Raw genomic sequence first — 23,685 nt, 5'->3', positions numbered from 1 at the left:
CTTCCCAGTACTTCACACCCACACCGTCACCCAATTTGATTTATTTCAAGTTTCAGAGTTGGATGCATGTGTGGAATGTGGGGAAAAGCCACTGGGATATATTACAAGGGAAAGGTTTGCCACCTCCTCCTATAAACTCTGCCCTAAAAAATCCTCCCATACACTAACATAATACAGTCATACCTGGGGTTACGTACGCTCTGGGTTACGTACTTTTTGGGTTACGAACTCCGGTAATCCAGAAGCGCAACCTGCAGCACGCGCAACGCGCAAAAGCGTTCTGCGCAGTTCACGCATGCGCAAACCACTACTTCCGGGTTTTTCGTGCGCTTGTTTGGGTTGTGTACTTTTCAGGTTACGAACTGTAACCTGGGACCAATTATGTACGCAACCCGGGGTACCACTGTATATACAGTGGTATCTCGGTTTTCAAACGTCTCCGTTGACAAAAGTTTCGGAACTCGAACGCCGTAAACTCAGAAGTAAATGCTTCAGTTTTTGAATGCGCCTTGGAAGTCAAACAGGAAACGTGGCTTCCGCTGAGTGCAAGACCCTGAAGCCTAACTGTCAACTATTGAATTTCGGTTTTTGAACATTTCGGAACTCGGTCTTCCAGAATAGATTATGTTTGAAAACTGAGGTACCACTGTAGTTCCATCCTTAGCATAACGTCTGGGAAAGTTTTTCATAACCATGTTAATATCCTGTGTTTTTATTCTGATAATCAGGCTGGTGAGTTCATCATTATGCAACAATGAATTTGTCTAATTTAAGCCATGAACCAAAGCAGAGAGAAAAGTTGTGACATAAAATGAAGGTTGCGTTTGAAGCCTAGGCAGTCAGCACTAAGTGTAGTATGCAAGTGTAGTATTTTCCTCCAAAACATGTTGTTAAAAATTAGAAGAAACATAACATTATCATTTGATTGCTTCCTTGGTAGCACAAGGATGAAGTCTGAACATGGAAAAACAACAAAATGACACAGTACAACCAGTGTAAGCATAAGGCACTTAGTTCTCTGGTTAGTGTCAATTTTGCTGACATTTAGAATTCAAAATTCATGAGTCAGCTTTAATTCATATTTATAGACTTCAGAAACAAGCAAAGTCCAGGCAAGTCTGTGTTTGATGTGTCTTAAATATCACTGTACCCAGTTCTATAGGAGGTACCCCACCTTTTGCAAAAATTAACTATCCTTCAGGCATGTCTTTGATGTACTCATACAGCATCTAACTTTACTAATCATTGTGTAGAACGCAGAAACAAAGGTTTAGGCATGAAAAAATCTGCCTTATGGCAAGGCTGCACTGACACACCCATAGTCAATCTAACTAGATTTATTCAGTGTCATTTATTTCAGGGGGACCTATTTCCAAGAATATACAGGCCTATGTATTTTTGAAAGGTCATCCCTAAGTTTTTATTATTCCAAACTCCAAAAGAACATTAGACAGATTTTTTTTTAACTTAAGTTTTCTGTTATTCAGCTTCATGACATACAGGCACTCCTTAGATTGCAAAATCCTGAGTTGATGATGTCTCAGCATGTGCCTCACTGACGACATTCCACCCACTGTAAAAACTCAGCTGAAGAATGAACCGAGCCAAAAGGATTAAAGGTAATAAACCTAGTAAGTTCAGTAAATGATTTGTGGCCTATAGAAGGTAAAATATATTGAAGAAATTACTATGCCTCGCACACCCCATCTCTTATCAGGATCCCTTAATCCAAGTGAGAGGGTGGGGGTAACTGCAGCAAGGCAGTGTAGACTTCTGCTATACAGTCATACCTCGGGTTATGGCCGCTTCAGGTTGCGCGATTTTGGGTTGCGCACTGCGCTGAACCCGGAAGTAACGGAACAGGTTATTTCCGGGTTTCAGCGCTCGCACATGCACAGAAGTGCCAAATTGCAACCTGCGCGTGCACAGATGCAGCGCTACGTGTTGCGAACACTGCAGGTTGCGAACGTGCCTCCCGCACAGATCACGTTCGTAACCCGAGCGTCCACTGTATTGTTGAATGCATTAACCTGGGCTGTTTTAATTATTCTATATGCAACATTCCCAGATGCCACTTTCTCTCTTGGATTTTAATCAGGCCTGCTACTATTGTTGGTATCCCTAGTAGCTTGGACAGGGTTTTCTGCAACAGGGAAAACACAGCCTGTTATTTGGATGTATCTGTTCCCCAATACAGTGGTACCTCAGTTTACGAACTTAATTCGTTCCAGAAGTCCGTTCTTAAACCAAAGCGTTCTTAAACCTAGGCGCACTTTCCCTACTGAGGCCTCCCGCTGCTGGTGCCCTTCCACCATTCGGCTTCCGTTCGTCTTCCGAGGCAAAGTTCGCTAACCGGAACACCTAATTCCAGTTTTGTGGAGTTCGTTGCCCGAATAGTTCGTTAACAGGACTGTTTGTAGACCGAGGTACCACTAGGCTAGTTTGCTAGGTGAAATCAGCTGTTGGTTTTCTTCCTGCCCTTTAAATATATTTGTTGTTTTACCCGTTTTCAATTATCTTATGAGTAAACTGCCTTGAGACGGCAGTTTGGAAGGCAATTAATAAATTAACTGTAACAACAACAACAACAACAACAACAACAACCACTCTGATGTTGCCTGTTAATATTGCTGGCATTCCTGGGAATGAGTTGCATGATTCTGTCTGCATATAGAATGCAAATGCATGAAGACTCATAGCTGCTACTTCTGGCATGTGTGCAAGTGCGTAAGATGTTATGAGATGGGGGCTGAAATCTTATAAGACACAAGAATCTATGTCCAATTGAAAGGGACTAAGTTCTCACTTGAAATGCATAATTTGTTCTGCATGATTAGCTCCATCAGTCTCCGTAAGAATCTCTTGTGGTTTCATTGTCCCTTCTACATTCCAAGAACAGCTAGAAAATACTTATCATGTACACCATACACCTTGCTCAATTTCTACATCATAGATACCGTACTCTGGTGAGGATTTAGACTGGAAACTACATCAGCACTCTGCAAAATATTAACTCTGTTTCACAGTTCATTGTAAAAAATCCAGCAGGAGAAAGAATGGTAAACCAGAAAATCTTATTTTAAGCAAAAAATAAAATAAATCCTTCCAGTAGCACCTTAAGAGAGCAACTAAGTTTGTTATTGGTATGAGCTTTCGTGTGCATGCACACTTCTTCAGATAATCTTATTTTAAGATTATTCAATTGCCAGTGTTCAAAACTTCAATATGTCTAGGTACAAAACATTCTGCTTAAGCAACTGAACATTGAAAAGATCAGGTCTAGTCAAACAATATCAACTCAACATCAGCCCACATTCACCTGGATTATCATACACACCCCACCCACCACATGATTAACATCTTGCTGTTTTCACCAAATGTTTTCTGAACAAGGCACAAATACCAGCTGACCAAGAGCTAATTATGATGTATTTATTTGGTAAACACACTGGCCTATTATAGATCAGCAACCATAATATTACCTTTTACTTCTTTATCATGGCACTCCTTCAATTTGGACCATAATTCCTTGAAGTAATCAGGAGCAGGTTCTGTGGAGTTTGGACTTCCACAAGTTCCTCCAGAGGTGCTCATCTTGTGTTTTCTGTTTTGAGTGTTTCACTTGTCTTTATGCAGTTCTTGCTGTTTGCCACTCTTTTAGTTTTACATCACACCGCTGATTTATTTTAAAAAGAAAATTAGATGCCTGCAATGACAGGTTGAAAACATTTACAGTGTTTGACTTGCAACAATTGGGAAAACACATGGTTGCTTTCTTGTTCCCTTAAGCTCCTTTTCTTCCAGCAGGGGAAGCAATACGGGGATGTATTATTCTTACATATAGGTATGCGCGTTTGGTAACAGCATCCTTTAATCTTCTAGTTCAGGAAGTCTTTCTTTTGTCTTTATGCTACAATTTTATTGCCTTGTATTGTTTTACTTGCTGATTGATTTATGGCATGCTACTGTATTCTACTGCATAGTTTGCTTTATGGCATGTTCCTGTATTCTACTGCATAGCTTGCTTTAATATGCTGCGGGGGCCTTTGGGCTGAAAAGCAGTACATAAATGAATTGAATGGTGATGATGATGATACCCTTGCATAGCCTCAATAGTAATTAGCTTAGGCTAAGTGACCTTGAACTAACTTGCTTCCTCTGGAACCTGTAGCCTAATGCCCAGGGCATCAGGTACAAGTAACAACAACAGTCTTGTGGGACTTTAAAAAACTAATACAATCACTGAGGCATAAGACTTCAACAGATGCATGGAATGGACACTAGTCCATAAAAGCTTATGCCATAATAAATGTGTTCATCTTTAAGGTGCCACAATGGTTCTTGTTGCTTTTGCTGGAACAGAATAGCACAGTCACCCATCTGTTAATAAGTGCAGTACAATGTATTTCAAGGTAACTGGAAGACTGTTTCCAATACATGACATGCAATTCCCTTCTATAAGTACCAATTCATACTGTTCAGAGACTGAGTTGGAGATGAGTACATCCCCTCACTGGTGAACATGCCTCACTTATGCCATTTGTCTGTGGAAGTAAAGACCAAGACTAAGAACATTTATTTTAAAGTTCTAAGAGTACATTTTACTGATATTTTAGGAATAATCCAGATGTTCACCAGTAGGTGCACTACTGCACCGAGAGCTCAGAAACTGCTTGCACTAATGAAATTCCAAGTCACAAAAATGCGCCTAGAACCAGTATTTTTTTCTTTAAAAGTTTAGGGATACTCTCATTTTCCTACTCATATTGAAATACTGCCCCTCAATGAGGCCAAACATAGATTCACAAAATGTTTAGGGGTTGGCGTACCCCGGGGTACCCCCAGAAAAAAAAACACTGCCTAGAACAATTGGAGTTTCCAACGCTCCTGCTTTTACAGACAATCATTTCAGTGCAAGAGTCCCCCCCTCCGCCTCCATTTCAGAGCACACGATTTGAAGTTAAAGAGATCACAGTTGAGCTTAAAAAAATCTTCCTGTATTCTCCACACCTGGCAGTTAAAGAGTAAAATAAATAAATAAATAAATAAATAAATAAACTCCCCTCGCCCCCGCCCCATATCTACCTCACACAGCTCCTGTGCCTTCAACACACCCCAGAAAGCTATGGGTAGTTTTGCAGCTTTAGTAGCATTGCAAGAGGCAAACCTCGAACGAGCCATAAAGTAAGGAAAGTTATTCAACTCGTAGCCTAACCTGAAACTCTTAGCCGGCTACCGACTGGAGGAAAGAAGAGAGGGGGAAACAAAAACAAAGCCTCCACGTGACACGCGGACACGCCCCCGGAAGGCACAGCGCGCGCTCCTTCGGAGTTTGAAAAGAGCGGCTTTTTCAAAAGGGTGATAGGAAGGGGAAGAGGAGGGTCCTCTTTTTTCCCCAGCTCACGCGCAAGGTGGCCTCTCCACCCCCTCCCCCCGCTCGCAACAATCGCGGAAGGCTGTTGGTCCAGCCTCAAAACCGGAGTCGGACCAGTTTATGGGGTGGGGGGGTGGGTGGAGTTCCTTGTTCCTGCTCCCGGCTGAGGTCGGCTTTGGTTGGCTCCCTGTGGCTGCGGAGGGAAACAGGGCGGCGGATGAATGCGGCCGGCCGGCTTCGGGCCGTGGAGGAAGAGGGGTTTTACAACCAGAGTCGGAAAGAAAGAGGCGCCGCGAGGGAAAGTCAAGCGGCCGGGAGGGAGCTCCGCCTCAGCCGGGCGCGCTCTTGTTGTTACCTGAGGCAGCTGCTCGGTCGCTGGAGGCAAGCGGCGGGAAAGAGAAACGGAAAGTCGGAGGGATCATACTTTGGCTGTCGCGCCCGCCTTCCGACCGACGAGGAAAGAGCTTCGTTTTCTGTTTGTTTCCCCCCCGGCGTCTGTGACCGGAGAGCTAGCGGCTTGGCCGAGGTTGCTTTTGGCGGGACGGAGCTGCCCCTGGTGGCCGGAGGCTGCGCTGGCGACTCTCTCCTGCTCTCCGCCTCTGAGGGGGATTTCCTTCCCCCCTTGCCAGAGAATAATCCCCTCTTCCTGCTTCTTTCCTGGTGGGCTATTTGCTGGCGGACCATCTGAAGTAGCGCAGGAAGCTCTGGACCAACCTACCCCCCGCGCAGGTCCATCTAGCTCAGCGTGGCCTGCACTGACTGGCAGCAGCGGTTCTCAGGGTTTCAGGCAGGCGATATGTCTCGGGGTTTGAAGCTGGGGGCTTCTGCACTCCCGGCGGATGCTTTGCCACAAGAGTTAACCGCCCTTCCCTACTTAAGGCAGCAGGTCCACTTGTCTAGAGTAGTGTTTGCCCTGGTAGAGAAGCAACGACGGGGGGTGGGTAGGAGAGAACCCAGCAACTAGGAGTCCCAAAGCAACTTAAATCATCTGCACTTCTTTTTATTGAACATTTTTGCCAAATTAAAATACTGTCAGTATTTTGCAAACTGGGTGCTTCAAATAGAACAAATGCCATAATTTATTCATTACTGTTTATTAGAAACAGTCTAAACCACAGAGCCTAGGGCTTGCCGATCAGAAGGTTGGCAGTTTGAATCCCCACAACGGGGTGAGCGCCCGTTGCTCGGTCCCTGCTCCTGCCAACCTAGCCATTCAAAAGCACGTCAAAGTGCAAGTAGATAAATAGGTACTGCTCCGGCAGGAAGGTAAACAGTGTTTCCATGCTCTGCTCTGGTTCGCCAAAAGCGGCTTAGTCATGCTGGCCACATGACCTGGAAGCTGTATGCCGACTCCCTCGGCCAATAAAGCGAGATGAGCGTTGCAACCCCAGAGTCGTCTGCGGCTGGACCTAATGGTCAGGGGTCCCTTTACCTTTAAGTGAATATTATTTTAGCAGAAGGCTTTTTAAAAAGCTTTATGTTGTGGTTCTCAGTTTTTGGTTTAAATTATTTTTGTATCAGTTCATGCAGAAAGCATATTTTATAATAAATGTGGACATGTTGCTGCTTTACAGCGGAGCTGCATGCCAAAGTATTTCACTTGTTTCTATGAGGAAGATACAGTTATAAGTCAATATTGAAAAACATCCTTCAGGTGAAACCATGATTGTTTATGTTCCCAGACGGATTTCTAACTTTCTTCTTTGAACAGCGTTCAGCCCTTTCCCTCATGCCACAGAAACAACAATCCATAATCTACTGAAATGAAAAACTGATCTGCCATGCAGTCTGGGGAGCAGCTCCTCTCCCCATTATATAAAAGGCATGTTACTGGTAATTACTCAAAGCTGATAGCATGGATTTTTGCATGACAGTAGATGGGCGCAAATGCCGAATAAACATCTATCTATCTATCTATGCATGACAGCTGAAATGCTGAAAACAACTTTCAGCTGAAATCTGGGATTTGAGGCAGAAAATCCAAACTATTTGTTATGTGTATAGCCTTTACATACACAAAATCCATTTTCTTTTTTAAAAAAATCTTTTAAGTTTTGCAAAACAGCAAATAAGAACACACACACAAGCTCATTTTAAAAACATAGCTATAAAACACACAATAAATTAGTTAACTGGTAATTTGCTGCCGTTTACTGGTGGTACCCCAAATGTGCTTTGCCTACAAAGTTCCATTACTTTGTCATACAGTACTTTTATATGAAGAACTATTAAGTGTAGATAATAGACAAGGCTTTATTGCATGTTAAATAGATTCATGGCAAACAGAAAGCATGTAGCCCTGAGCACTGAGTCTTACTCCCACATGCTGAAGGACTTGACTCAAGCCAGCACAGTGGACCAATATAAGAGCAGGGTAATATGGGCTCAGGATCCTTCCCTCTGTTGTGAACTTTTCCTATGCCGTAGGAAACCTGGGTACTAATAACTGTGGATTGCAACCATTTGGAATATATACAAACATGTTCTACTTTCCAAAATATACATTAATTTTTAAAACTCATAGTATAGAGAGTTTTTTTAAAATGAAATCTCAAAATCTGAATGTGTGAAACAAGTAAACTGCCCAAATCTGCAAGTTTCCTTTTACAGTTCTTAGGCTCCAATCCAGCTAAAATTAATTATGAATAAGACAAATTTAGTAGAAAAATTACTTGTTATAGCCAATTAAAGTCATATTCAGGAAGACCCAATGAAACCATTCACTTAAATTCTAAGAAAGGACTGAAGTTTCAGGGGGTCTTACTCTGAGTTTGTTGGATACAACTCATTAGTTTTATACTGATGAGAACATATTTTTTCAAACATTATAGTGATACTATCTAACTGTGCTTTGTACACTTAAAGGCCTGTTAAGTCTGCCATTCAGTTTTATATCAGTTGTTATAGACACCTGGCATTCTTCCAAGAAATAACAAAGATAACTGTTCATCAACTTGGATATGCACACACCAAGCTGATACTTCCTTTGTGAGATTATGCTAGATCTCACATAATGCACTGAGCTGTTAAAGTACCGTCCTTTAAAACATAGCCTACCAGGTACCAATATTTTACTTTTTACTTGCCTTGTCATTAGAAAAAATCCTATTTATTTTGTAAAAATTCCTATTTAAACCAAGCTTTCTTGAGAAAAGAAACAACTAGAGGATTTTCTATTCTTTTAAAATCCAGTTAAAAGGGGGATAGCAAGAGTCACATTTACTTTAAACAAAAGTTATTTTGTCCCAACAGGCATGACAAAACCTGTCTTCATTCCTTTCTATTCAGCTCAGCCAGTACAGTACTTAGGTTCAGTAAGTTAATCAGTTACCAGATTCTATAGCCTTTGTTTTCAAAGTCTAATTCTTATTTGACATTGTACCTGGGAATATACTGAGATCTATATCCATTGGTTTTAAACAGATCATAAAGGTGGGTCTGCAATTTTGGTAATCCTTCTAATTTTGGATGGCCTCTTCTATATGCTATTTAAAGCAAATGAAGAATTGACCTTTTAATATGCAGCATATAAATTATGGCTATGCCGTATCAAACTTTGGCAAGATCATTTTATGTGCTAAAAACATTAAATTATTTAGGGGGTTGGCAGTGGAAAGTAAAATACAATTTTAGCATATGCATAGCATTTACTGTATCATATTTACATTGTTAGATTATTGTGTTTACCACATATTCTGCACACAGAAGTTAAGACAGGAAAATAAGAGATTTGCCATAATTTATGTAGCAGGTCAGTGGCAACACTATTATTTAGGCCTTTCCCCCCACTTCTGTTTCGTGCACTAACCTAGAGTTCTAACTATGCCTACTTAATGAAGAATCACTAAAAGGAACTGCAAAATGATGTCACCAGTAGCCATATATGATTCTGCAAAACAGAAATACTTTTAAAAAAAAGAAATAAATAAAATACACATCTACACTGCATAAGAAAATTAAAATTATGTGACAGGACTACACAAAATGCATAATAAAGGGAGATTTTAAAAACTTACCTTTTGGTGGTGACTGTGAAAGGTTAATGTGACTCTGCTTTTGATCAGGAGTGGTGATTATTTATTGTTACCCTTTCCCTGAGCTTATAAACATCAAGCACATGTAGGATGAGAGAGCCACTGTGGACCACAGTGCAGAATGCTGAGAGAAGTTCTGCTGCACCTAAGATATATACAATGTGCAATGGATAACCTAATATGTCTTTCATTTAACTGGCTGGGCAGGTTTCTGCATTCTCTGGGACATGGAATCATACCAGAATTTGTTGGCATAACAGGCCTGTCAAACCAGTTCCTTGGTAGAACAGAAACCTGTTCAGCCAGTGTGCATCAAAGGGCAGCTCAACATGCTGCGGCTCAACTTAACTCTGAAGCTTCATAAGTGGTGAATTATTCACGCCTCCACCAACTCCCAACTTAGAATGTTGTAGCCTCCAGCAAAACAATTTACCAAAGGGTTGGGGAGTGCTGTATCCGTATCAAATACAGCAATATCCTATTGTTGCAAAGTCTTCATTATCACATATCTAGATGAAGTGGTTGATAGATTGGTGTTTCATTTATGAACGGGAAGATAGGAAAGTATGCACTTTGAAACAAACCATAAAAATTGTTTTTCCCCTAATTAAATGAGATTTAAACATTATAAATGGTCAAAACAACATCTAGGACTCAATACAAAACTCTTTTTTAGTTCTGGGTAGAGAATACTCCATTAAGTAGTGGAAGAGGAGTTATACATGTGATTAAAGTGTAGGTAGCACAACACCAGGGTCCTTTTTGGAGTTGTGTTTCGTAGGTACAGAAGGTGTGTGCAGGAGAGGCAGGTCAGAAGAGATATGTGTTTAAACAAGTAAAACGCCGTAACAAAATCTGTTGAAACATCATTTGCTGACAGTGAGATATTCCTAATTCCTAACCTGCTACAGCCTATTGAAGGTTTTAAAAGCAGTTATACTTTTACACTTTTGTTTATTCTTTTCAGAAATAAAAAAATAAGAAATAAAATAATGAAAATATTTCAGATAAAAATAAACAGGTGTGTGACAATTAGAATGTCCATAGCATTATAATACAGTTACACTTTATATGGTTTATGGCCTTAGAGAAATTCCCTTTAACTCATGGTTAGTAAAGAACCGGACTCTAACCAAATCCTATGTTCTTATTGATCTGTATAATCAGCATTTTTCACAGTGACAGCATGATTTCCAGTGATTCCTAGAATGTTTTATTGTTACACAAGGCCTTTTCAGACTACTAATTCACTGAGCAACTACAGTAATATACTGTAGTTGATTGTTAAATAGTATCCAGATGTCTTCCCTGAAGAAACCAGACCTTGGTCTTGCATGGGCAAAATCTTTCCTAGCATACCAAAGTTGGCCCAAGACATTTTGCTGTCTGAGGTAAAGGACAAGATGGTAACCCCATCTTAGTGAGGGTAGCAAGCTACCTGAGGGTTGGCATCCCCAATGCAGCGTTTGGGGGCACTGTGGTGCTCAGAAAATTATACCAAGGCATGCGCCAGGCTCTCCATTCCTCACTGTGCTGGGCTGGCTGTGAGCATGCGGGCATGTTTTCTGCTGAGGCCCTCCTGCTGTGTTCTAACTGGACACCAGCAGACACCAAGAAAGGAAGAGGAAGGAAGAAAGGTAAGGTAAGGAGGAAGGGGGAGCAAAAAACAGAGAAGCCATAAAGATTGGGAGGGGTCCACCCCCCCCCCCCAAATAAATAAATAAATAAATAAATAAAACCAGAGTAACCATGAAGGGAAAGATTGGGAGTGAGATGAAGCAACCATGAAGGGGGAGATGGGAGGCAAAAGCAAAGAAACACCTGGTACCCATGAGTGAAGAGCTGGAGGGAACAAAAACAGAAAAACCAAAATGGCCATGAGAGGAAAGATGAAGGGAACAAAAAAAAAAAAAAAAACCCACAAAGCAGCCATTTTGTCTGACTGAGCTGTTACTTCATGCTATTCTCCCTCTCTAATGTGACCTTTAGACACAAGGCATTCCTCTTCAACTAGGCTTTTAAAATATATTTAGGGGTATTTGTGTTTTGCTTTGGGGGGCACTATGTTACGTATTTTGTGTTTTTACTTCGTATTTTTAATCCCCCTTGGTCTTTCAATGAAGGGCAGTATATAAATTTAATTATAATTATTAAATAAATTAAATAATAACAGTGATACCCCAGGCATATGCTGGTAGACGTTTGAAAGAGCTGGGAAGAATTTTTTTTCTGCCATCCAGATTGGCTGGAGGTAGAAATAGTTTAACGTTCCCCAAGGTAGCCTCTAGTTTAAGCTTCAATTTGTCACTTAAGATGAAGTAGTTGATACTTCTTCAACATAGTGCATGATTTGAAGGACTGATGCCACAATAGGCACTTAGGACAAAAGGGGGCCAGGTAAAGCTCATATGTTCTTGTTCTTGGCATCTTTCTTGGGAGGCAATGGAGGAGTGCACCTTTGGGGGTGAAGTCAAACTTGGAAGGTTGCAGTGTCTGCTGCGGCTGTAAAGACATGTTTTGTTGCAGCTGATAAAGGCGTCCGGTTTTGCTTCAGGCTCAGGCCAAAGGGCAAGAACACAATATGCATGTAAGGACCCTGAGCCACCAGTCTACTCATAAGTAACCAATCCCTGATACTCCTTCATGGCCATAGGAGCCAGCTCCTAGGGACCAAGGTTCCTTCACCCCCCATGAAATATTTGAGGGTGATTTATACCCCCCCCCCCCCAATTGTTGGACATTACCATTGAAATGGTGTGTACCACATCATGTGATTGATTGTGCAGGATGGGGTTTACCTGCCCCACACCCCAATATTTTATTCAAGTTGGCACCCCAGTTCATGGCCAACAGCTGTGGTTAGGGTGTGGTTTAGGAAGTAAGAGTCTATAAGGCTCTTGTGCCTTCCATTTGTTGGAAGCAACACAGGTATCTACCCTTGCTGTGCTTTATCTTGCCTGAACTTTGTTATGTTAATGTTGGACAATTGCCTGACTTTGTCTCTGGATCACATTGATACCTAGACTCTCTTGGCTTGACTTTGTTGGTTGGGACTGGGCTACATCTCCAACCCTGCTCCATTGGTGAGTATTTTGGTGAAAGTTCTATCTCCTGTAACTGCAACCTGGGCATTAGAAGACCCTACTGGATATGACCAATAGCCCATCTAGTCCAGGATCCTGTTCTCACAATGGCCAATCGGATGCCTATAGGAAACTCAAAGGCAGGACCTGAGCACAAGAGCACTTTCCCCACACACCCCTGGTTTCCAGCAACTCTAGCCCTTAATGACATCCCTGGAACATGACATTCTAACTCCCATGAGCCACAGCCAAAATAGACAATGCTCAGGGATTATGGGAGTTGGAATTCAACAACATCTGGAGGGCACTGTGTTAGCTAGCCCTGTTCAGAGCAAAGGCAGCGGCATAGCTAGCCATTTGGGTGCCCGCCGTGGCACGTGCCTCCTGCAGCCGGGGGTGGAGTGAGCCGCCCATGGGGATGGGGCTAGCCAAGGCAGGGTGCGCTACGTGGAGCCTCTCTGCAGCCTCCCCCTCAGCTGTAGAGTGGCTGAGGCAGTGGGCAGACGCAAGTCCCATGCTGCTCAAAAAAGCAGGTGGTCTGCTCGCCGCCTCCCCCTCAGGAGACACGCATGGCTCAGACACGCTGCAGGCCCCGTGGTGTGGCGCCCAGTGCCCCCCACCTCACCTAGCTACCTGTGGCGTTGGAAGCGGGTACTGTGGGTGCAGGAGTTTTGTTTTTGTTTTTTTAAAAGTGTCATGAGCCTAATTTTTTTATTTTATAAACACATATTTTTTCCATTTTGTCACCCCCCTCAATGATGACACACGGGGCGGACCGCACCCACCGCACCCCCCTTCCTGCGCTAAAGAGCAAAGGAGCATTCCTATTTTCACTTAAAAGAGAGAGAGTGACAAAAAACTACCAATGTGCTCCCTTTGTGTAACACTTTTAAATCTTACCTGAGTTAACATTTTTCTGTGCCAGGCGTTAATGATTACAAATCCTTGGTCCATAAACACCTGAAGAAGAAGAAGAAAAATAGGTGAATTAAGTTCTTCTACTAGTTCATATCTCAAGCTGTACATACAGACGATAACAGTTGCCAAATGATTAGCAGTTGGGGCATGATAAATTATGTACATGCTTCGCTAACCTTGTATCATTTAGCCATTATTACTTTAATTGGCCCTAGCAACATTTCCCCTCCATGTGTTATAGAAATAAGAGCTTGAAAAGGGTTATTAAATGGTATTCAAATGCACGTATAAAAATAGCATGCAAAACTATGCTTTGCAAATGATTTCAAAAAAGGAGCAAACTTTGAAGAAACCACAGAGACTAATGAAGCTCAGATGGGAGGACAGATGTGCAGTATTTACACTGCAACCACACCACCTCAGGCTATTGTTTCTTACAGCTAAGCAGGGTTGGGCTTGGTCAGTGTAACTGAATAGAAGACTTTCAGTTAAATGTGCAGCAGGAAATGGTTCTGATGATGTAGTGGATTAGAATGAGTAGGATTAATGTCACACTTTATGTCATAAGGAGGAACACTTGATTGCCGGAGGTGCTGTAATTCTGTTGAAAGAGAAGTTTTAGAGAGCTAAGCTAGACATAACATGCAAATATATATATATATATATTAAAAATCCTGCTCAGTTTATTAAAAAGCAGTTTTGAGGAGGAGGCAATTTAGAAGAAGGAAACAGCATGTGTATATCAAGGGAGAGGAAAATGTATGTGTTTAACCCTTTTCCCACCCATTGCTTTTCTGCTTAGACTGTCATCCCTCTGGTTTCCAGATGACAGATTATTATTGCAGATCTGTGTCTGGACAATTTGAAATTGGGGGTGTGTGTGGAAATTTGGTGTGGAAAAAACAATAAAGCTACTATTTCTAGAACACCAAATTTTGCTAGAACTTTCAGTCTAAAAAGACTGTTAGGTAAATATAATGCATACGTACAATTTCTTTTGTTTAAGGAGTCTAGCATATCATGTTTAGATTTACCCTATATCTAAGCCCATATTTAAAAGCATTTCCAATTAAACTCCCTCAAAATGTGCGGTTCATGAATGAAGGGAGAACTGCATATATGAACAAATGAAATATATTTATTTATACACCACTTGATTATAAAAAGCTGCAAAGGTGTGTTTTTTTAAATAAGAAATTTGAGAGAGAAAATCATACAAAACTTAAAATACTTAAAAAACATACAAAACTTAAAAAGCAGATGGAAACTACCTCAACTTTCTAAGCATCTGGCTAGGTTTGTCTAAACAAGACTGTTTCTAGCAGGCACTTAAAACAGTGCGGTGAAGGATCCTGATTTATCTTAATAGGCAGGGAGTTCCAAAGTGCAGGTGCTAAACAAATGTGGAATGGGTATTGTGCTGAACCTATAGTGGTGCCAGTTCTACTGATTGAAGCAGTCAAGTGAGCACATGTGGGATAAGATAACAAATTTTAATTTTCTAAATGAAATGCTTTTATGTATTTAACACTTGTCCTGAAAGACCTACATTGGCTCCCAGTACGTTTCTGAGCACAATTCAAAGTGTTGGTGCCGACCTTGAAAGCCCTAAATGGGCTCGGCCCAGTACACCTGAAGGAGTGTCTCCACCCCCATCGTTCTGCCCTGACACTGAGGTTCAGCTCCGAGGGCCTTCTGGCAGTTCCCTCACTGTGAGAAGTGAAGTTACAGGGAACCTTCTTGGTAGTGGCTCCCTGTGGAATGCCCTCCCATCATGTTAAGGAGATAAGCAACTATACAACCTTTAGAAGACATCTGACAGCAGTCCTGTATAGGAAATTTTAAAAATATTTAACATTCTATTATGTTTTTATATATGTTGTAAGCCGCTCAGAGTGGCTGGGGCAAACCAGTCAGATGGGCGGAGGAGAATAATAATAATAATAATAATAGGATAAGAATTTTAATTAAGAGGTTCTCTGTTTCAGTTTATTTGTATTAATTACACTGCAGATACAGAGTACTGATATTTTCAACTATACAGATTTAATATGTCACTGAGGAAGAAATAAATTCATCAGATGACTGACTATGTTATAAAAATAGTTATGAAATACATTCATTTCAGTCTAGATGGTGATACTATCAAAATAACGGATAATTAATCAGCTTGAGATTTTACTCAAATAACTGTCTTGTCTATCTTATTAGTCCATCTGTTAGTGCAAATATTGTGGTATCTTCATATAAGCAACATTTTGAAGTTGTTATAGTGATAGCAGTTAGGGAGGGGGTGTTCTAATAAATCCATTTAAAATAAAGTCTTCATTTATGCTTTTCAGAAATGCAGGCAGCATAATTTTAAACAGATTTTCTTAGTTGTAAAGGTATTTCTTTCTCTGCACATTAAATCCATGGGTACAGTTCTGTGCTTCTGAAGTCATCACAACACAGCAACTTATTTTAAGGTGAAAGGGTTTAGTTTCACAATCTTTCTTAAGGAAAAATAAGTTAATGGTACAGGTGCAGACTTGCTCCCATAATAAAGGTATGCACAAACATTCATATCTACAAGGACTCATTATGGAACGTTTACAACATACTTCCCTGTAGCCATCAAAAAAATGCCTGCTACTCTTCTGTCAAATTTGAAAAGCATAGCATCCACACCTAGGAAAACTACCTAATATATATTTCCTTTGCAGTATAGTTTGGTAGTTAAAGGGTAAGGAGCCCCTAATTTGGAACTGGCCATTTGATAATCTAATCCTATGTGTGTGTGTGTGTGTGTGTCCCCATACTTATGGTTCAGGTGTGTAGTAGGATGAGGCATCCAGCTTAACTCCCCTCTTTCTTTCCAGCTGTGTTGATGTGTAAATTCAGTGCAAATACAAACTGCCTCTCACCATGCCATGGCAGGCTGCAATTTTACCCCATAAGCCATTAAACTGCCAGTAAAAGTGGAGTGTAAAGATAATAAATAATATATATAAATATAAAGAAGTGTGCATGCACACGAAAGCTCATACCAAGAACAAACTCAGTTGGTCTCTAAGGTGCCACTGGAAAGAATTTTCTATTTTGTTTCGACTATGGCAGACCAACAAGGCTACCCACCTGTAACTGTATATATAAATATAAATAGCAACAGTTGCCTGTTAGGTTGTGGCTACAATTCAAGCTGCTGTTTTAAAGGGCCCTTCTAACTCAGGGAGTATTTTTTCTCCATGAACTACATATGAAACACTTCTCTAAATATTCTGGTTCCATTAATGAGAAGCATCATAGGAAAGCAAAAATCCCATATAACGTATAGGGGTCTTTCACCTATTCCGCATGCTATGATGCTCTTGTAGTTTGAGAAAACCACCTACATTTTCCATACACCTGTGATGAAAATGTAATCTACCGTATCGCTTCATCCAACTAATACCACCTTTTTGTTGTTGTTTCTTATGTCTTTCAATGGTTCTTTGAAGGTTGAGTTAAAATATTATACCTGAAATTTCAGTGTCACACATTAATTGTTATCCAACCTGTTAAATAACAAAAATGGTGTGCAACCCTAAGTTCTACCACTCTGCTTCTAACCTAAACACCAAAGATGCCAATATTAACTCAGGGCTCATACATGCTTCTGTTTGTTCCATGATTTCTTGGCATAGATCTAAGAGGTTTTTCCCTGGGAAAACCTGTTGTTTATTGCTGAATCGGAACAAACATCAATCAGATTTTCTGTGGATAAATTCAATGGTAAACAGTGGGTTTTTCTGGGGAAAGAGGCAGGACAAAAGAAAAACATCTCAGGCTCGTGCCTAGAAGTCATGGGACAAATGGAAGAAATCACATGTAGAGGTGTGAATGAGCCCTCAGTTTCGGTTTGAGTTGTTTGACCAAAACTGTAATCCAATGGGATTAGGATGAATTAGAATTTCACAGATGGTTATGGCTGGTATAGATAATGGTCCCTGCATCGTATTGGTGAGCACATGGATGCAAAGGATAAAGGCTCATCTAGACATTCCTTTTCTTGTGTGTTCCTTATGATTTGTGCTCATGATGGTATTGGGACAGTTATGCATGATCCCGCTTTCAATACTTTCTGCACCTGCAAATGTTTCAGAGCAGACGAAAATGCTGCATTTCCTATCAGTACATGTCCTGTAGCTTCCTGCTAAAATCCTTTAACTTTTTATATCACATATCCAGACCAGGCATAGGCATAGGCAAACTCGGCCCTCCAGATGTTTTGGGACTACAACTCCCATCATCCCTAGCTAATAGGACCAGTGGTCAGGGATGATGGGAGTTGTAGTCCCAAAACATCTGGAGGGCCGAGTTTGCCTATGCCTGCTCCAGATTGTCATTATTTTGTGGGAGGGATTCAGGTGCACACCAGAACTTTAGATCTGCACAATTAAAGGGTATTAAAACACTATGTTGCTCTGGCACAATAAATCCACTTTTTTTTAAAGGGGGGGCAGTTTGGAAAGTGACAAGGAAATACATTAAAAAATGTGGGGTGAAGGGATGATTAACAGGGAGAACTTGTGGACTTCCAGATGTTTTGGACTCCCATCAGCCGCAGCCAGCATTAACAATGGGAAGTGATGGTGGGAGCTGTAGTTCAACATCTGGAGGGCCTCAGTTTCTCAATCTCTGATCTACAGTAAAGCTTCTTTATCCTTTCTGTGTCCCACAACATAATCTGAGTCTTGGCTCTCATCTTCACTTGGTGTTCTCCTATTATTTTTCTCCCATAGCCAAGTTCACATACCAATTAACCACCTGCAATGCTATCGAGCTGGAAAACATGGCAATAAAGCTTCATAGGAAATTAGATTCCCTTACCTGCAGTGTAATTAAATAAAACTAGAGAGAAAATGTGCATCTGGGTGTTTCTAATCTGTGCACAGGATGTGGAACACTGATTTTCATGAAAAGCAAAAGATTGACACTTAGTGTTGGATCAGCAGTTTAGCTTTGTTGAATATAAGTTCATGAACTTACAAATGACCATTTGGGTTTTCCCCCCCCCCCCAGAGTGACGGTGCTCAAATTACTGGACCAGCCATATTATTTTCAGGAGCAAAAACAGACTTGCAGGGGCAAAACAGGCATACAAAGGCCCCATTTGCACTATACATTTAAAGCAGTATCATATCACTTTAAACAAGGGATGGCTTCCCCCCCAAGTAACTTAGAAACTGCAATTTCATAAGAGTGCTAAGTGTTGTTAGGAGACACAATTTGCCTCACAGAGATACAGTTCTCAGAATTCCCCAACATGGTGCCCTTCAGATGTTGTTGGACTACAACTCCCATCATCCCTGACCCTTGGCCATGGTAGTTTGAGGCTGATGGCAGTTGCAGTCAGGGTTTTTTCCCCCCAGGGGGAACTCAGTTCCAGCACCTCTCAGGTGGGTGCCATTGCCATTCTAAGAGAAAGAGAGAGGAATTCATGGTGAGTTCCGGCACCTCTTTTTCTAGAAAAATAGCACTGGTTGCAGTCCAATAATATCTGGGAGGCATCAGGTCAGGAAAGGGTGCATTAGAGAAATGAAGCATGCAAAACGTCTGAGCAGAAACAAAATGCTTTAGTTACAATTTCAAACCTGCACCTCAGTTTGACTCTTATGTAACTGTCTGGGAATAAGAACAATTGTTTAAATATTGAAACCCATAGTTGGCCTTCATACACAAAGAACAGACCACCCAATAGTTAAACAATTAATTTTGCTTTACAAGAAGAAAATTATTGTCCTTAGGCAAAACTAATTTGATAACTATCACTCTTCTTCACTGGCAAAAAAACCCAAAATCTTTTCAGTTTTCATAGCTGGGCTGACTCATAACCAAAGTCTCGATAGCATGTCTTTCCCAAAGAAGGGCCAGTGAGAGTCTAAAACATGCCAGTGATTGTGTCATGATAAAAACCATGAGGCCTTCTAAGCCACTTTTACAGATGTAGGTAATAAAAGCCAATGTTTTCTCCTCTCTGTAGATTTGAACATTTAATGACTGAAGAATTCTACATAATTACCTCTGACTCATAAGCATGAAGGCACATTTAAAACAATTAGGCACAATAACAAATTCCAAAGCATTTTATATTGGATGTGGACTCCAAATATCTCCAGATGCAAATGTGTTAAGTGTCAGATGCTTGGTTTAAGAATCTAGTCCTTGATAAATGACAAAGGAGATTAGTCATGATTCAGGACAGCTGTATGAAAAATGACTTTGCAGAACAAATAAATAAAAGGCACCAAAACACTGGTTTAATTACCGTAAGGGATGTCAGCACCCCTTCCTGACTCGTGATATTGGTGTTGGTGACTTGGATTTGGGCTGTTGTTATCCAAAATGCTGACACCATTGTTGTGATCTGAGGGCAGAAGAAGGATGTTTCCTATGTTCTTGTGCATTGCTCACCTTCAGCAGCTTGAAGGACTCCTGAGGTAAAAAGTCCTGTGTCCAAGTTGACTGCCATTTGCCTTTCATCCAAGGTTCTGCCACAATTACTGCTAGCTGAGTGAAGTCAGGAAAAGCCCCTGCCATATCTATGCCACCTGCAACCCTGCCAATCTCTTGGTCACACCGGAAGTGAAATTATTGCACTCATAGGAACATAGGAGGCTCCTCTCTACAGTGACCAGCAGTGGTTTCCCCCAGCTGTCCATGAAGATGTCGAGTTAGAACCTGGGACCTTCTGCATGGAAGGCATGTGTTTTCCTTCCACTGAGGTACTCAGCTGCTGCTCTGCCATTGTTGTTTGGAACAGAATGGGGCATAGAGGGAACACCATTTCCTTCTTTTCCTTTCCTGTTCCACGGTGTAGTCTCCCCAGGCAAAGGGAATGGCACAGAATGTTACTTCATAAATGAAGGACTGTGAATCTGCTTGGTCATCCTGTAATTTATTTCTGTAACTCCGTTAGGTATCCTAATGGACTAAACCTGTGGAGAACACATTGTAGCCGATTAATGAAGCCTTCAGAGGAACTTCCTAATGCACAATTTAAGACATCAGAAATGAAATGTAAGAGAAAGGTGTCTGTTAATAATCTCTTGCTTGGAGAAGGCATCAAGCACTTAAACAAAACCCCCAGGGCAGAAGAGGAGGTTAACACAGCCTAGTAATATTTTAATTCTGTCATATAATCATAAGAGATGTTACCCCACCCAGGATAATTTGCTGTTTTGAAGGAAGAAATATAGCAACCTGTGGACAGATGAGCATAAGTTCTGATTTCAGCAGTGTGCCGTGGACAGGACTGCTCAGCTAACTCATTTGCCATGTAGTCTAGAGATTGGCAGGAGTGTTCTCTGCCTTTTCCTTAGTAGGAAAAAAGAACCGGAGAGACCTATCTTACAGCATTATGAAGCTGCAGAAGATAGTTATCCTATGCACTAAGGTCTGTGGAAATCATTGATAATTTCCCCTCATAACAATCTCCTTCCCTGAGATTACAACGATGGAGAAGGGTACAGGAGTAATACTGATCGCACTAAATCATCATGACACTTCCCATATGATAAAGCTCTGAATAGGCAGTCCATTCAAAACATTTTTAAAAGGCAGTGAAGGTACATTAATGTCTTGTGCCACATGTCAGGGTCTGAGTTACACTGGGGATTTTCAGGTATTCAGGATGTTGTAGGGTTTTCCAGTAAAAAGGAACAACAACTGAGAAATGACAGGAATAAAATGAGTGACTCTAATGTGAACCTAGTGGAGCATACGTTTTGCACACAAAAGGTCCTAGTTTCTAAAACACCAGTTTCAGAACCCCAGGGATCTCCTGCCAGGTATAGATAATTGTGCGCTAGTTGGACCGGTGGAATATGTGTTCCTAAGAGCCATTAGCATCTATTTTTCAGAAAGCATTAGATCCTTCCAGGGAGTAATTCCAAGGACAACTCACAAAGCAACTGTGTCACTTGGAACAGGTCAGCCATTACTAAGCAGGCATTTGTGAGGCCACTATGTGAGAAATAAGGAAAATAATTTAGGCAGTAATTTATATGAAATATGAGTGGTTATCTTTTCTCGTAGTAGTGGTGGGGAGGATTTTAAAGCAAGTCTTCTTCTTGCCTGTTTATGGCAGCAATCCACATGGCGGTCTCCTGCTGAGGACTATTCAATATGGCAGGCAGAAGTTAGATCAGGATTCATTAGCAGATTTATGGGAAGTTTTGAAGAGGGCTGGTATAAGACATTGTACCACCTGAGGTGAGGCCAACCAACTAAATGCTTCCTCTTAATGCACTGAACTTCTCCACCTGTTTAGGTTTTTTTGTTCACAGTGCAAGTACTCTGAGACCATCTTGTCCATATCTTGCTCTGAGGAATCCTAGAGTCAAATCCTAGGGTCCTTCTTCATGGTGAGGTGTTATGGGCAAAGCTGGAAAGTGCTTGCACCTTGGAATGTGCTTGCACTGTTGCCACTGCAGAAAACTTAGCAGAAAATTGAAAGTGAAAACAGGCACTCTCCAAGGACATTCCCCACAGTGCCTTGCTCTGAGAAAGTCTTCCTCCTATTGATGGATAGGTTACCAGGAGATATCTTTAGCATCACCACATATAGTTTGCTGCTGCAGCTAGTAGACAAGGCTAGTGACTGTTTAACAACAGCAACACCTTAAAAGGGGGACCGTTCAGTTAGGCTACTGATAGAAAGTTTTGGAGGAGGGACCAAGAATTATTTTTAAGGACTGTGAGTTTGGCTCTGGTACTGAAACCTGATTCATCAGCTAAGCATGAACTCACAGAACCCGTTGTTCTTTTCATTACAGCTCCTCTTTCCTGAACCACTATCTAGTTAGTGGACCTTGTAGTTATAGTAAGAAACAAAACAGATGCTGCACACTGGGGTGAAGAAGTCCAAGCACACACAGAAATATGTTTTGGGTGTGACTCAATGACAGAATGGCATTTAAATTCATGGCAAATGTAAATAAAATCCAACTGTCAAGCTCCAGTCAGTTGGTTCTGATAAAGCTATTATTTAACGACTTTTAAACTATATGTCTCCCTTTCTCTGTGGTACAGCTGAGCAAGTTGTCTACTCCTGAGTTAGGTTTTGAGAGTTTACCATAATGTTTTCCCCACCTTTGGATAAAACATTCCCCTAACACTTTAAATTATCAACTCTTCCTGTGTGTGTGCATTTTTAAAAGGATTTATATGTTACTTTCAAAAACCAACTTTTCCTTAAGGCAGCTTAGGATCAGCATTAAAAACATTTTAAAACCAACATCCACAATTTTAGAATAAAAATAACAGCAGCAGAAAAACAATGTCTAATTTCTTGTTAATCATCTAGCACAAACATCATTAAATTATTCAGAGAACCCAGACAAATTATAAATCTGAAAAACTGATAACTGCTGTTTTCTTTTGTTTAAAAAAAGCAATTACAGTTTGCCTTATGGTAAATTGCAGAGAACATCATTGAATTAGCTGATTTAATACCATTTCAGTCAAACTTGTGAATCAAACGTTATCCATGGCCCACTGAGCTCCAGCGATATCCACCACAGTGCTCAGTAGTTAATATTCTTTTTTTCATACTCGACAGTGTCTGAGTCATGGACACATGATATTGTAGATAATCACAACCTGGCAAACAGTGTACTCTCTGTGAGGTTAGAGAATCCAATAGGCAGCCAATTAGCCAAAATGAAACACATACACCAGTTCAGGTGGTCCATTGTTAGCTGAAAGAGAAAAGGGCTTGCTGTGGCATCAGCACTGGAAAAAGGAAATGTGTGGGCAGACGTGAGGAAGGTTTGACTCGGACAAGCGAATACTCAGTACTATTGTCATTCCATCTGGTGTGTGACCTGAAAGGGCTTGGCTCCGAGTTCTTTGCTCTTTCTCATGGTCCTTTGTTCATTGTTTTGCAACTGTGACTGTGAGGTTTTGAAATGCATAAATAGTTCTGATGTTGTATCAGCGATGCTGGATTACCTAGCATGCTAAGTATGCTGCACCATGGGGCCCCAGCTAAGTTCTTCTTGTAATGCAATTAACTGGGACCTCCTCTGTAATTTGTATGGGAGAATTTTTCCTACTCATGTCTCTGAGCTCCTTTAAAGGGTTCTGGAGTTCAGGATATGCTGGCTAGTGTCTTTCACATGATAGGAGAACAATGGGTACATTCTCGGTTGTGATGGTTTTGTCATAATGGTAGCCTATCCTGTGTGAGAAACGTAAACGTAAGAATGCTCTTGATTGGCGGCATATTTCAAGTGTGAGATGAGTAGGGGAT

General features: G+C 41.1%; 1 protein-coding gene across 5 annotated transcripts in view; it reads right to left on the bottom strand.

The window, feature by feature from the left end:
* RBBP8 (RB binding protein 8, endonuclease) overlaps positions 1-9,630 on the bottom strand; it is a 42,214-nt gene extending 32,584 nt beyond the window's left edge. The window contains exons 1-2 of one of the 5 annotated variants that reach the window (XM_033155028.1): positions 9,391-9,630; positions 3,483-3,706 (exon numbers count right to left, since the gene is read on the bottom strand). In XM_033155028.1, the coding sequence (XP_033010919.1) occupies positions 3,483-3,594 (112 nt within the window). In that variant the 5' untranslated portion in view covers positions 3,595-3,706; positions 9,391-9,630. Of the gene's footprint in view, positions 1-3,482; positions 3,707-5,085; positions 5,148-5,729; positions 5,878-9,390 lie in introns of those variants that run through there. The other 4 variants (XM_033155027.1, XM_033155030.1, XM_033155031.1 and 1 more) reach the window with 4 other exon arrangements.
* Between the last annotated feature and the right edge of the window lie 14,055 nt (positions 9,631-23,685).

The sequence above is a fragment of the Lacerta agilis genome, chromosome 7, assembly GCF_009819535.1.
Source record: "Lacerta agilis isolate rLacAgi1 chromosome 7, rLacAgi1.pri, whole genome shotgun sequence".
NCBI lineage: Eukaryota > Metazoa > Chordata > Lepidosauria > Squamata > Lacertidae > Lacerta > Lacerta agilis.
The sequence above is the reverse complement of the archived record's forward strand: the minus strand, read 5'-3'. Positions and strand labels throughout refer to the sequence as shown.